Source organism: Conger conger, chromosome 7 (genome assembly GCF_963514075.1).
Source record: "Conger conger chromosome 7, fConCon1.1, whole genome shotgun sequence".
In the NCBI taxonomy this organism is placed as follows: domain Eukaryota; kingdom Metazoa; phylum Chordata; class Actinopteri; order Anguilliformes; family Congridae; genus Conger; species Conger conger.
Genome location: NC_083766.1, coordinates 14,590,978 through 14,606,698, shown reverse-complemented (window position 1 = coordinate 14,606,698; position 15,721 = coordinate 14,590,978). Strand labels below are relative to the sequence as shown.

The following is a 15,721-nucleotide window of genomic DNA, read 5'->3' as shown; positions in this document are numbered from 1 at the left end:
TGTGTATCTGGAGCTGACTGAAAGGTAATATGAGAGTTTCCTTACTGTAGAGTAGTTTAGATGAAAGAAGTGCTCTTTGAGTGTGGCCATTACCTCATCTTATTTGCTTTCTTATGTGGCTCATCCAACACAAAACTTATTTTTCTTGTTTCAGAAGAAATAGAATGGAGCACTAATGAGGAAATTTTCATCCATTCTTACATTTTCTTCTTCAGCAGAACTGTCAATTTACTACGGCAAACAGTTTACGTTGATTACAGTACAGTTTATTGAAGTACTGTGGTTTCAGCATTTCTGATACAACAATAGCAGTTTGTTTTGCTAATTTATACTGAGGTAATGAACATGGCAACAATAACCTCATTAACATCTTTTGAAATATCCAGTACCAGTCATAAAAATGTATCTTTTTTTTCTCATGCTACCTGTCCACCAAACACCAAAAAAAAAAAAAAAAAAAAACCATGCTAGTTTTGGGCCAGTTGTCAAATTTCACTGGGACAGTGTGAGCTCACAAGTGCTGCTTGTTCAGTAAAATGATACACATTTAAAGCTGTGAAAAAAACAAAGCCTTCATTGTGGCAACCGAGGTTGAGAATTATTGTCCTTAGAGTGGGGCCGTATTACAAAAATATCTAACCTGACAGAACGCAAGGTCAACCACCTACTTCAAACACAATTAGATGGGATGATGACAAGGGACAAATCCAACATGTGCTGCGATGGACAGAGGCCAGGGGACTAAAAGTAGCCTGAAAAACCCAAAACAAAAACACTCTACAGGTGTGCATACAGTGGGCTCCACAATTATTGGCACCTTTAATAAAAATGAAGACTGCATATAATAATCCAGACAGATAATGATCTATACGGTATTTTATGTTGGGTTATGTGGGAAAACTATATACATTTATTTCAATGCATTTCATAACATGTTTTAATATTTCTATCGAGTAACCTATGGTTTTTTTCTGAAAACCACAGTCAAAACACTGGACAAATCACCTTTGATGACAATATCTCCAAAAATTAGCATGTTGCATTGTTCTTTCTACACTATGTCTGGGCACTTTTTCAAAAAGCACATTTGGAGACTCCAAAAGGACACATTATATTACAGTTCTTATGATGTAAAAAATACTGTACTTTGCGGACTAGAGTATACAACACTTTTTATCCAGAAAAAAAGTGTTCGCACTTCGCCCCACCTGTCACCCTCAGCCAACCTCTCCTTCTCCTTGTGCTTTCCTCAGACTGCAACAGGTCAAGAGGATTGCATTAAGTACAATTATCACAATAATAATAACATATTGCATACGAATATGTTGATTGAGGTCCATTGACTGAAGTTTTTCTCAAATATGAAACCTCCATGAACAAGTCAAAAACATTCCACAATTTCATATGCCATTTATTACTCAAAAGCAGGCTTGTTCCTTATTTACAAGCATACCGAATAATAAGAAAATATTTTGAGAATATATTTTGATGCTCACTGATAAAAAATGGGCTCACGTGAATGAGAATGCCCTCTAAATTGGAGGCAAAGGTGTTTTCATGGTCTTCCTCAGAAATATTCACTCGAGAATACTCGAGAGGTTAGAGAGATGAGAGATTCCTTGGAGAAGTCCTCTAAAGGAAGCCCTCTATTTAGACATAGGCATCAGAAAATAAATTTGTTGTGAAATGTCAACCTTTTTGCCCATAAAACCTCAAGAACTGTTTGCCAAAGCGTAACAGTCTCAGCATCTGGATTGAAAATGCTACGGTTTCGTTATGTATGCAAAAAAAGGTCTGCAAGCCTCACAACCTCTTCGCACTTATACTTGTTTGATTTGCACTTCGTTGTACGTCGCTCTGGATAAGAGCATCTCCTAAATGCCATGTAATGTAATGTAATGTAACAACCTATAGATTGTTGGAAAAGTAATGTCATTAGCTAAAATGCGTCTCATTTGTTACTTCAATGCCGTACCACTAGCCTGTTCTAGGCGGAGCTGAAGTTATCCTGTATTTTTTGCTCATGGATGGGGATCATGCCTTTACTGTGGAACTGGATTACCAATACTGGTCAGATAAGCTCGTACTTGGGCTCATCCTAGAATTCTTTTGAATTAGAAACTATTATGCATTTGGTGCGCTGGATTTTGGTGTGAAAAGGACACTGACATTACAGTGGGGCAAAAATCCCAGAACCTCACGGGGGGACCTAGTGAATGACCTGCAGAGAGCTGGGACCAAAGTGACAAAGGCTACCATCAGTAACACACTATGCCACCAGGGACTCAAATCCTGCAGTGCCAGACGTGTCCCTCTGCTTAAGCCAGTACATGTCCAGGCCCATCTGAATTTTGCTAGAGAGCATTTGGATGATCCAGAAGAGGATTGGGAGAATGTCATATGGTCAGATGAAACCAAAATAGAACTTTTTGGTAAAAACTCAACTTGTCGTGTTTGGAGGAGAAAGAATGCTGAGTTGCATCCAAAGAACACCATACCTACTGTGAAGCATGGGGGTGGAAACATCATGCTTTGGGGATGTTTTTCTGCAAAGGGACCAGGAGGACTGATCCGTGTAAAGGAAAGAATGAATGGGGCCATGTATCGTGAGATTTTGAGTGAAAACCTCCTTCCATCAGCAAGGGTATTGAAGATGAAACGTGGCTGGGTCTTTCAGCATGACAATGATCCCAAACACACCTCCCGGGCCACGAAGGAGTGGCTTTGTAAGAAGCATTTCAAGGTCCTGGAGTGGCCTAGCCAGTCTCCAGATCTCAACCCCATAGAAAGTCTTTGGAGGGAGTTGAAAGTCCGTGTTGCCCAGCGACAGCCCCAAAACATCACTGCTCTAGAGGAGATCTGCATGGAGGAATGGGCCAAAATACCAGCAACAGTGTGTGAAAACCTTGTGAAGACTTACAGAAAACGTTTGACCTCTGTCATTGCCAACAAAGGGTATATAACAAAGTATTGAGATGAACTTTTGTTATTGACCAAATACTTATTTTCCACCATAATTTGCAAATAAATTCTTTAAAAATCAGACAATGTGATTTTCTGGATTTTTTTTTTTTTTTCTCATTTTGTCTCTCATAGTTGAGGTATACCTATGATTACAGGCCTCTCATCTTTTTAAGTGGGAGAACTTGCACAATTGGTGGCTGACTAAATATTTTTTTGCCCTACTGTACCTTATTTTGTATGGTATATGGATATTCAATACGCAGAGAAGGCAAGGTCCCCCCGCGCTTGTTTTACAAAATAACAAACTGTTGTCGCTAAAGCAATGGCATCTTAGAATAGGTTATACAGATAGAACCGTGAGTTAACGCTTTCAATTGTTACATCCTGTTACCAATTGCACCATAAAAAGGAATTAATGCAAAAAAACACAGGACCATCCCAATCATTTTGGCTTGAAATGTCCACATCAAAGTGCTTTAAATATGTATAATTGGCTAGCTCATCTCTCCGTCTATCTCTCTTTTTTCTTATCCCTTACAATCACACACCCAAACACACATGCAGCCAAAAGATTCACCTTGGCTCAAGGTTTCTCTGGCTATCTCTGCAACAAAGACAAAGTACTATTAATGGAACATCTTCTGATTTCCTTGGCCTAGTGAGCTCCCAGGAGGCTAAATCATAGAGCAAGTCCAGACAGGAAGTAATAGACATTCCAACAAGCCATTTCCATTAGCTCAAGGTACCTGTGCTTGATTTTAAAAAGATCTAATGTACATTAAATGGATTGGAAATATTTCAAGAGACAAATCATGAAGGTTTTACCTGTCAAAAGAAATATTTCTGTGTATATCTGTGATTGAAATACAAGCACTTTCATGCCCAATTGATACTAACACAATGTTCAGGCAAAAGCATCTACGGTACATCCTAATACAGAAAAAAACAGATTGTTGACTAAACCATACTACACATCCTTGTCCAGGTTCTCAAATGTAGCATGGTGCAATTCAGTTTTAAATCATGACAGCCTTGTCTAAGGATAATAAAACAAAGCAAGTGTGGATACTGAAACAACTAAAGTCATGGCAAAGAGCATTATTTGGTCGTTTGGCCAATTGTGATGTTGTGATGTTTTCCTATGGGTTTACTCACTATGAGGCTCGGTTCTCCTCCACACCGGCGGCATTTGTGGGTTTGATGGGCATTGGGCTCCGGGTTGGGGGGTCAGGGGGTCTCACTGGCGGCCTGCAGATGGCATGTTTCTCCACAGGGGACTTCATTTTGATCGCGCCTTCAGTGTCTCCTGCATCGCAAGGAAATCAATGACTCCATCGGAAGCTAATGAAACCCTGACTGTAGCTTTATCAGAGGTGCTGAAAGTAACACACAAAGTCTAAAAACAAAACTAGAAAAGTCTTTCAATGAGTTACAAAACAAATCTCCCATTGGCACTTTCATAACTGTATTTTAAAATGGTGCTAATTTAAAGTGCATTTGATAATTCAGGCACTGCATGGAGTAAGAGTTGTAGGCAGTAATTCAAGTGAAAAATGCTACATTGTTCTATAGCAGCTCTAGCTGAAAGCATAACAAGGTAATTGTCTGTTGTTAAGAGATGATTTGAATAAAGAAGAAATATGACAAGTCATAATGGACTTGATGCAAATTATCTTTTTAACTGAATATTTTAAATAACAGAATTATGGTATTGGACTGGAAGAAACAATGGCATCTAAAGTGCTTTATTGAATTAACAAAGTTTAATAACAAAACATAATTCAATGAATTCTAGTGAATACCCTTACACTATATTAGTAATTAAATTAAATTAGTTATGCAAAAAATATTTAATTGAAATCATGAATAACATTAAGAGGGACAGGAACATAGGAACTTTGTAGGGAAAGGACATGGATTTTTGTGTCGTTTCATGGAATTCTGTGAAATGAACAATCAGTAAATTAAACTGAGATGATTAATGTGTTGTATGCGATTTGTATTTTGGAAAAGAACATTATTAATGATTGCTAAATAGATGGTTTTGACAGACTAGAGCAGCCTCCTGCTGTCAGAGGATTCAGTCACAGGTTCTAAAATCTAGTCATTGAAAAACACAGGCCAAATCAGTGATATTTGCATACAATATTTTATACTACATATACACTATGTTTAAAGGTGTTAGCTACAAACATATTTTCAAAATCATACAGGAAATGGGTATTAAGGTAGATATATAATACATTTCTGTATTGCATTAATTGACAGCATTTATATGATTCTGTTAGAATGTCAACCTCAATCACACACAAAGCCAGACAGTGACACACAGGGGTCTTAGTTACCATCTTTGACAACAACAAAGCCACGAGGAGGAGGTTTCCTGCTCTGGAAGGATGAAGCTCTGTTCACGCTGACACTCGTATCTCCATTGGTTGCGGAGGTGTCTGCCCTCTGGCCACCATCCAGTAACCGAGCAACCAGTTTGGCGACATCGGAGTCTGAGTGTCTCTCCAGCCGGCTGGATGGCTTTGGCATCAGCGCCTGCTTCGGAGCAGTATCCCTGGCAGAGAGCCGCGGGCCGTAATTGGTTAGCTTGGTCCGTTGTAGTGGAACAGGGCTGGTTTGCGGCGCACTCTCCGATTCCATTCCCTCAGACTTGCTACCGTTCAGAGCCTCGTCGCTATGGTCAACTGTAAAGCAACAACCCCACATAAACACATTCTGCTGCATTTAGATGATGCATGGCTTAATATTATTTTATATATTTAAGATTTGTGATAACATATTGCAATATGGAATGTTACTGTGAATTACCTGAAGGTACTGTACAGCTTTACAGATTTAAAGGGACATTTTTTGTAAAGATATCTATGTATACTACTCAAGAGCATTTCTCTCGTCTGTGGCTTACAATATAATATACTATGCAGTGAATCCTCTATAGTAGGTGTCCTTAAGCCAGAATGGAAAATACACATTTGATTAATAACTATTCTAGCTAAATATAAATATATTTTAACACAACTAGTTGGCTGAATAATCAACCTCTTTATTCACTGTATTATTTCTGGCAATATCTTGGACCTACGTTTCAAAGGAAACTGAATCTAACTTCAAATATTATTCCTTTTTTTTAAATGTTCATTCCATCTCAGTTTTTATTTGATTAGACTGTAATGCATGCTACTGTTTGCAATGCTTGGCTTAATTTGGGAAAAAATACAACAATTGTGCTAACATCTGACCTATTTTGTTTGCATAATAAAACTATTTTATTGTCCCAGCTCAGCTGCATTGATTTGTGAACTGGCTAAACCACTCTATGTTAGGTACAATGCTTTAGCATACTAATAGCATGATAGGTCTGTACATAAAAATGTAGCCAAAGCCAACAAAATCTATTACAGCAAAATTGATTCTGCCTTGGCCAAATTCACAACCTGAATGTTTTATAGACAAATAACATATTCCAAATTAAGTGGTTAAGTAAATATGTCCTCCACTGCCTAAACCGATTCACAGTAAGTGATCTTGGGCAGGAAAGCCACCGTGCATCAGGTGGGTGTTTAACGACTTTAGGACTGAGAAATACTTCAGGTAAATGCAGTACTATTATCTTTTGAAAATCAAAAAATGAAATACAGTATTTAAATGCAGGCCAAAGCACACCTTAATTGTTTATTTATAGTGTTTGATATAAAAATTCCCATACATACTGTACCATTCAGCTCCAACTATTCAGCTTGACACTCTCATACGTCTCACCGTCTCAATAGTTGAGCTGAGCTTCAGCCAGAACACTGGATTAAATCCCAGACTCTAAAAAAAAGTTGGCTGTACTATTTGCAAGCAAAAGTAATACATGACAGACCAGCACAAAAGTATGTCAAAAGCATGAAGTCTCAGCAGGTATAGTACCAATAGTAAATGGTACAGCAGGTAAAAAAGAATGACGTTTTCTGGGGTGTGTGTAAATGTTTCTCTTGGGTTATGCAATCAGGAAATGGCTCGTTACTGGCAAGGTCCTCACCATGTACTTTTCTTGCGGTAAAAAAAAAGAAAGAATTGATGAATATACAAATGTCAACCTGTTATCTCTGCCATTTTTCCTAGACTGACATGCATACCTCATTGCACTTTAAATAGCCTTTCATTTAATTTGATGTGCTTTTAGACTTATCAGACACCTAAAATGTGTACTTATGCAAAGTGCACAGAGCTGTACAGGTAAAATATGTATAAAAGAAAAATTATCACACCGTCAGCTACGCTATGCTGTCATTGCTCAGTATGCAGACAAACAGCGTCAAATGAGTTTTGTCATTGCAATTCTGCCAGCTATAAAATAGTGAGAGTATATAACTTTTTACTTTTTTTATAAAGGTCCTGTTTAGTAATGGTGACACAAACTAATGGTGACAATTTGCTTCAAATTAAAGAAAATTAGTTGAAATTAGTTGAAAGTTGAAAAATTGAGCTATGTAGTTATGTAGCACCTTTTATACACTACACACGTTTCCACATATAGGCTGCAAGTCCACATATTATGTTCTTGCACAAATTTATATCCTTGTATTTTGATTAAATTATCAATTACATTTCAGCTGCCGGGTGGCATATCCTATCAAGGCACTGTTGCATCATGAATAGACCCCATGGTCTGGCATCAACCCCAGTCTGTGCCACTGCTGTGGCCAGAGTCCCCAGAGGCTGACACATTATTGGCCACCAAGGGATGGCAGAGTCTCAGTTGGCTGGACTAATGTTTCTTTTATGCGCACCAATGAGTCACATCTGTGCACATGGTTGTCTGCGCTCTCTCGAAATGATGGTGTAGGTTACAGCAATGAATGATTAAAAAAAGTGGGAAATATGGGGGGGAAAGGCAGGAAACACTTGAAAGAGCAAAGACAATAAAAGGTGTGCCTTTTGGGAGTCCATAGCAGGTGTAAATAAGGGAATACCAGGAAACCCACCGTCAGGAATCTCAAATGGGCCATGAGTGATGGCTGGGCGGGGCCTGGGGGGGCGCTTCGAGATGGTGATTGGCTGCCGTGTCCTTGGGTTGACACGGGGAGGGGGGAGGGGAGGGGCGGAGCTTTCCTCTGGTGCGGCACTAAATATCTGTAACCAAACCACTGCTGCATGGGTGTCATGTACAAATTCAAGCCTTTCTATTAACAGTATACACAATAAGCTACAGTAAAAGGCTTCAAACAGCATTCTGTCTTTCTTTTTGCATTTCAGTGCTGTCCAGACTCTGCAAAGAAACCGCTAAGTCAGGGTCCAGTCTTCATTTCAAGCAAAACAGTACAGCTGTGTGTTCAGGAGGCTGCAGAATAAATGGACATATTCATTACACTGCCTATTTTTGGATGTGTTGGAAAACCGGCCCATGGAAACCAGACAAGCTAGCGGTTTCAGAAAAGAAATAAGAACTGAAACATAAAAGAGGTTTTCATCATCCCAAAATATGTATCGTGTCCTTTGTTTAGTGCTTTAAGCACTATAAAGTGATAAAATTGTGGTAGAATGCAGTTGGCTGCCATCTTAAGCAATGGGTCACTAGCCAATATATAAACAATTTTTTATGACACTGGATCTACAGACCCCTCCAAATGTATTGGAACATCAAAGTCAATTCCTTTGTTTTTGCTATACACTGAAGACAATTGAGTTTGAGGTCAAAAGATGTGCATGAGTATTTCCTGGTATTTTTATCTAGATTGGTTAAACAACTTGGAAAAAAATCACATTTTCTATCAGACCACCCAATTTTTAGGTGAGAAAAAGTATTGGAACATACTAACAGGTGTTTCTTGTTGCCCAGATGTGTCCTGTTAGATTGATTGGTTAAACAATCTTTGGGAGAAAAGCAAGCCATTTTGAAGCTTCGAAAAGAGGAGAAATTGATGAGCCATTGCACAAGCATTGACATTCCATAGGTTGGAATGTCCTGAAAAAAAAGAAATCGCTGGCATACTGAGAACAGGTCGACCAAGGAAAACAACAGCAGTTGATGTCAGAAACATCATGAGAGCTGTGAAGAAAAACACCAAAACATCAGTCAGTGACATCACAAACAATTTCCACGTGGCAGGGGTGAAGATTTCTCAATCAACCTTTCAAAGAAGACTTAGAGAGCCGCAATATAGAGGCTATACCACAAGATGTAAACCACTCATCAGTAGTGAGAATCGGAAGGCGAGATTACAATTTGCAAAGAAGTACAGAGATGAGCCACAAAGTTTTATGGACTGAAGAGACCAAGATGAACCTCTACCAAAGTAATGAAAAGTCCAAAGTGTGGAGAAAGAAGGGATCTCCTCATGATCCAAAACATAAAAGCTTATCTGTCAAATTTGGTGGAGGAAGTGTCATGGCTTGCATGGCTGCTTCTGGAGTAGTCTCACTAATCTTTATTGATTATATAACTCATGATGGAGAACTGTGTACAAACTAATTGGGAGAAACTTCATCATGCACTGAGACAATGACCAAGAACACACTGCCAACACAACAAAGGACTTCATTAGGGAGAAAAGGTGGAAGGTTTTAGAGTGGCCAAGTCAATCACCAGACCTTAACCCAATTGAGCATGCATTTCACCTCCTGAAGAGGAGATTAAAGGGGAAAATACCCTGAAAAAAACAACAACAGTTTGGTGATTTGGTGATGGTCAATAAGTCACAGGCATGATGCAGTTATTGCAAGCAAGGGATATACTACCAAATATGAATGTGTTATTTACTTTCGTTTACTTAAATACTCTGTTCAATACTTTGACTCACCTAAAAATTGGGTGTTCTGATAACCAAAGGTGCTATGTGCTGTGTTCATCTTTTTTCCTCAACCCCAAATGTATTCAGTGTATTGCAAAAACAAAGAAATTGGCCTTGCTGTTCCAATAGTTTTGCATTGGAACTGAATATGTTTGTCATTACAGGGAAACATGACTTGCACAAGTTTTCATTGTTTCATCGCTATGAATCTTTCGTAATGGACTGACCTTTTTGTAGTCCTCAATGAGGATCTCCACCACAATGTTCTGGAACTTGATGTCCAGCATGGCGGCCACCGTCACGTCCTCCGCCCTCATCAGCGTGGGTCCGAAGATGACTCCCATGTTAGATGGGGTCATGAGGTTATGCTCACTCTGACTGCAGACACTGTGAACACAAGTGGCGACATTGAATATCCAGAGCGGGTCAGGAATGCTAAAGACAGTCCTGTAGACAGCACTGTAAAATCTCACAAGGGTCTGGAATGAAAAGCACCCAGAGAGGCAGGCAAGGGTCTAGGGCCATACCAAGGATGTAGGGCTATGCAAGCTGATCATGCATCTCTAGAGCTATGAAACACAATATCTGATTGTAAGTGATGCCTGGGTCTGTTTTCATAGTACTGGGAAGCTAATATCATGAGGGCTACAGTAATTTTTACTTAAACTATTATTAATGTGAAAGCTTTTTGTTCTAAACAAAAAGTGTTTTTGAAAGAACATAAAACTTTGAAATTGCAATTCTCTTGAAATGCAGTATGTTACAGTACTGGATGGAATATTCATTAAAAGTTTAAATGTACAGCAAGTTCATAGAGAGGAATATGTTTGAATACCTAGAACAGTCCAAATAAAAAAATATAGAAAATACATATTTAAAAACAAAGCAAATAATACTGTTATATAGAAACAGATATTCGTTTGACATGGAACATTAAGCATACAATGTAGAATAAACAGCTTAAACAGCAAAAAAAAAAAGAAAAAAAAATACAATGTACTATTTCAACAATATAACTGCATACTTGGCTGTAAAAGTGGCTGTAAAATCTTATAATATATTCTGCACTCTTTGACATACGTATTGTTCTTAGGATGTTCTAAACTAATAAGGTCACAAGGCCCAATATACCAAGATTGATAAAGCATTTCTGCGAACTTAAAACAGTTCAGTACAACACCAATTTACTTAAAAAGTTGAAGCGAATGTTATTCATCCGATCATGCGGGAGCTTATGTTCATATCAGTTTATGTGCTTCATTCAGATCGGTGAAATGTGTGCATCAATAATGTTCGACAGGTGCTCTGTCAAGTGACACACAAAAAAATTAAGCAAACCTGCTCACCACTGTTATGCTGCTATATGGCTTAATTTGTTGTAACACGATAATGCCACGACCAAAACCTGTCACTTTGTTCCTGTTTTTAACTGTACTTTTTTGGGACATATGCGCAAACCTGGTTGCGGTACTTTCATATCAGCAAAGAGTTGTTGTTTTTTGCTACATCAAAATGGAAGCGGCTCATATGTAGGTTCCTCTTTCATGATTAGTCAACCACATTTATTTCTTTGTCATGCACTCACAGTAATCCTTAACAAAATTAGTTAATAATATGAACAAAAACCATTAAGCCTAACTGAATGCATTACTCCTAATTAAGAACAAAGAAGGTTCCGGAGGTCCTTCCTGCCTACCACACTCAATTAATTCCTGGAATAACCCCCCAGCCACCCACCAGTAACAGAACAATTGCACATACATAACACTTTACACACTTACACACTATGCACTTTGGACATTTGCACACGTGCTACCTACTAAGCTATATATTTACTATAACTCTTCAATCTCTATTATTATCATTACTAATACTACTATACCTTACCTTAGTTAGATGAACTATTCTGCTTTTAACAAGGGTAATTATTATGATTGCCTTTTACTGTAATAATTGTTCATATTATTGCTGTTGTTATGGTAATTACCTGTACAGCTATGGCAACAAATTTCCCCCTCGAGGATAAATAAAGTACCTATCCAAATGTAACAAGTTTCAGCTTACTTGACCAGATGTTGGATAAGCAAGTCCAGCATTTCCTTGTTCTTATCCGGCAGTTTATGGATGAGTGAGTGGATGGCTCCCAGTCGGTAGTCTAGATTCTCAGATTCTGAGGGAGAAGAGGGGTCAGTGCCTTTAATGCCATCAGTCACAACTACCATCCCTTCAGTTCTCCCTTCCTGCCTTTTGATCTCAGCATACTTCCATAAGGATCAACTTAAAAATGTAGTATAAGGGTACCATGTGATGTTTCAGATGGGCAAACCAAGTCTGGAATTCCACGTTAGGTATGATCCGTTTTGTACAGTATATACTTCAACAAGAAAATGCCCGGTCAGAGAAAGGGCGCTCAGCAGAGAAGTTTTGTAAAACAGTTCAGACAAAGAAAAGGCAGCAAACACAGCATGACTGCATATTTAGTGTTTGGTTCTGATTCTTTATCGTTTGATTTTGTGTTTAGCACTGTTGAATCAAAGCTATATTCAACATAATAACTAAGTGTGACATTTACAAAAAGGTGCTTATGCACGACCTTCCATTTTATATTAATAAACAGCCTGAAAAGGCATGATTACATATTCTACTTCTGCGTACCATATACCCTTTCAGTTGTAGTCAGTTCAGCAGACCTGAGTTTTACAGCTCAATCTCAGCATTTATGTCTTTAATATTGCTTGAGTGGAATTGAAGTGCAACTGAAAATGACTACACTTCAAATACAAGTGCAGCTTCAAGCTAACTATGGAGAGAAGTAATCAGGGACTGACTCCATTTTGGTGATGGCCTTACGATGACAATCTTTTGCCCTGCTTAAGCGGTTGGATTGTGCTGAAGATCAAGCACTCGTGCTCGACAGTAACATAATACCATTGTGCACATGGGGGTACGATCAAAAGGTAACCCTTGATCTCATCCTTAATCCAGAAATTCCAGTTGTCACACCTGCCGGTGGTACTACCTTCTGACAAAATGTGAAAACAACACATTATGAAGCCTAACAATAGGACCCCGAGAAGTGTGTGCTTACTGTGGTCGAGGGGGGATGTTTCGGCTGTGTAATAAACTGTTGTAATTACATGTTATCGTGTAATCACAAGGCGCTGGAACATAATACGGAGTCTAGCAACACTCCACTCGCAATTAAGATTCCGTTGGTGGAAAGCATCCAGGAGTAAGTACAAAGAAATGAGGCACCCCAGGAAACGGAGAGAGAGACCTTATACTGTAAGTCCACTGAGAGGCTTGGCCAATTCGTGTTGGGGGGGCCATTAAAAGCATAAAAATATACGGCTAGATGGTATTAAGATAAGTCCTTTCAGCCGCACAGATGCTGAGTGTAGTAATCCACAGAACGCCGCGAACCTTGTTTTTCAAACAAACTGCTTGGATGTGAAACAATGGAGGCCTCTTGTGTTACACATACTGTAACCCACCCAGGATGGAGGCTTTTTACAACTGCCTCTCAAAAATCGCCAACGTTGAGCTGGAATCCCCTCTCAAAGGTTATACAAATTCAGGTTGAATGGTGTTACCGGACTGCGGATTAGCGTAATGTGGGACCAGGTGCAGATGTAGCCACCTGTTCAACAGTCCACACGCGTGACCAGTGAAAGAAAGTACATCCAGGATAACCACAGACAAACCCTAATGCTTATCAAATAAAAGGGCTGGAAAAGGTGAGGAAATTGGTAACACCATTTGCTCAACCACACAAGTTGGTCAACAGTCAAAGCCATTACACAGATTGCTGGTTGTCAGCTTTTTCACCTTCGAATCAGTAGGTAGTGACTAGCAGGTTACAGTATATGACATAAAACGCAATATGCTTGACATTTGTGAAGCATGTAAGCAGGTCTTAAAACCACGATAAAATGTCCATTCATGTGGTATTTTGCAAACAGAAGATTGCAAATGTGTGATCAAAGAGGAACAGAACAAGAATAATATTCTATTGTTGGGGCAACCAATCACATGTATATCTTAAAAGTAATGGTACCATTTTATTCAATTATTATTACTATTAAAGCACAAAAAGAATCTTACTTGCAGCTAAGATGAGTTCCCTGTGGAGTTTATAGGTCATCAGAGGTTCAGAGAGACTCCTGCAAATGCATATGTAGAATCATGTAAACAAGCAACACTCACTGAAGACCCCAGGCCCGTGTAAATTATACAAGTTTCCTGGACCGTGTACATATTTTCAGTTGGTCTCAGAACACTCAGTAATTCACTGAACTAGTCTGCATCTAAAACGCACTTTTACTTCAACCTTGTCAAGCACTAGGTCAGCACAGATCCATTGCCGTTTCAAATCATTTCAGAGGGAGCCATTTTGTTTTTGCTTGTAAACATTCAAAGTGCACTTAAGCTTTCAAAGTGTTTTTGACCTTAATTCCATTAAGATCAGATTTTTTTTTCTCTTCAGAAAATCAGAATTCCGATTGCCAACTGAGCCAAACGCTAGACTTCAGGGGGCTTCATGCTCTAGCTAAATTTAATCATTGAGATAAGATCTGGCCTTGAATAAGACAGCCCCACCACAGACACCATTCTCATATGATGAACTGGGGCTGGGCCACAGGCCAGATTTGGCATTTTCATTGAAAACTATCCAGGCAGACAAGGGCGGTGTGGGAGGGCAATTGTTTCCAAAAAAACACCAATTTTCAGAGAAAGCGCTATTATTAATACCGTATTTTACAGTATAAAATTAAGGGGTAGAGCATTATTTCCCAGTGCAGCACAGTCTCTCTCACCTGAGGTAGAATTTCATGGAGCTTGTGATGGTATTAATTTCCCAGTCACCGGTGTGGTAGTCCACATCCCCTGGGCAGTTGGGGTCTGTGGAGAAAGAATGGACAAGATAAAAAGCAGCCATAATAAGAAAACAAAAATCTAATCCAAGGTCATTCACACACTTGTCTGGCCGGCATCTGTTTTTAACCCTACTTCCAATCTTAAATTAATTTTGGACTATTCATGAATGGTGTTTATTTGAGTACATGTAAAAACAGTTTTGTCTGCACTTCAGGGAACTGTCATCTTGAAACAATAATTAATTCTGAATTCTGTCACTGAATGAATTCTGTCAATGAGTTTCACATAGTTATTTTGGTTTAAAAGGGAGTATTTTCTCTCAAAGGAAGTGCAATTCCAGGTTTTATGCAATGTGACCTTCACTATTATTTCACAATTATAATTATTTATTATGAAGCATCGATCACTCAGCAAATAGAAGCTATAATGGCTGACAAAAGTAAGCTGTGTTGTTGACAAATATTTTATGCTGAGATATTACGTCGGTCCTCCAAACTCTTTAAAAATCTCTATTTTTAAGTTGAAATGTGCTAGACCAAACAGTAACATGTACACTGCAGAATACATTCCCACTGTGGTATCATGCTAAGATTGTTCATCATATGCAATTTATTTTCTAGCTATATGCTGCTGTGTTGTTCTCAAGGAATGGCCCTAACAGTGCGATGACTGGTGTGGGTTGAGTAATTTCCTCACCAAAGAAGGCGTTTAAAAGCTTTTGTACTTGAATGTTGCTGCCAACAGCTCTGTACACTCCCTCTTGCATGACGCCTAGAAACAGACAGAAGGGCGGGGGGGGGGGGGCGGAGTGAGGGGGGGGGGTTGGAGTGAGGGTGGGAGGGAGAAAGTAAGTTTCCTCTAGTTACAAATTCCAAGCAGGATATGTACAGCCCTGGTGCCGACTGCGATGTTGAAGAGAGGAAGCGGCAAAGGAGCACAGCCTTTTAACCATCTGTTCATAAAAGAAAATGCTTAACACTACCCTGTACCAGAGAAAAGAGATGGTGCCTAAACAGTTTGACTTAATCATAAACAGAGAGACAAAGGACATCTGAAGTAGACTGATTCACAGGTTCATGGTAATCAATGTCCAA

General features: G+C 39.0%; 1 protein-coding gene across 1 annotated transcript in view; it reads right to left on the bottom strand.

Annotated features, from left to right (window-relative positions):
• Window positions 1–15,721, bottom strand: part of ophn1 (oligophrenin 1) — a 49,359-nt gene that overhangs the window by 9,486 nt on the left and 24,152 nt on the right. Inside the window, exons 14-21 of the mRNA XM_061248707.1 lie at window positions 15,324–15,398; window positions 14,567–14,651; window positions 13,854–13,912; window positions 11,814–11,919; window positions 9,977–10,136; window positions 7,944–8,091; window positions 5,310–5,657; window positions 4,120–4,270 (exon numbers count right to left, since the gene is read on the bottom strand). Of these exons, the coding sequence (XP_061104691.1) occupies window positions 4,120–4,270; window positions 5,310–5,657; window positions 7,944–8,091; window positions 9,977–10,136; window positions 11,814–11,919; window positions 13,854–13,912; window positions 14,567–14,651; window positions 15,324–15,398 (1,132 nt within the window). The remainder of the gene's footprint in view (window positions 1–4,119; window positions 4,271–5,309; window positions 5,658–7,943; window positions 8,092–9,976; window positions 10,137–11,813; window positions 11,920–13,853; window positions 13,913–14,566; window positions 14,652–15,323; window positions 15,399–15,721) is intronic.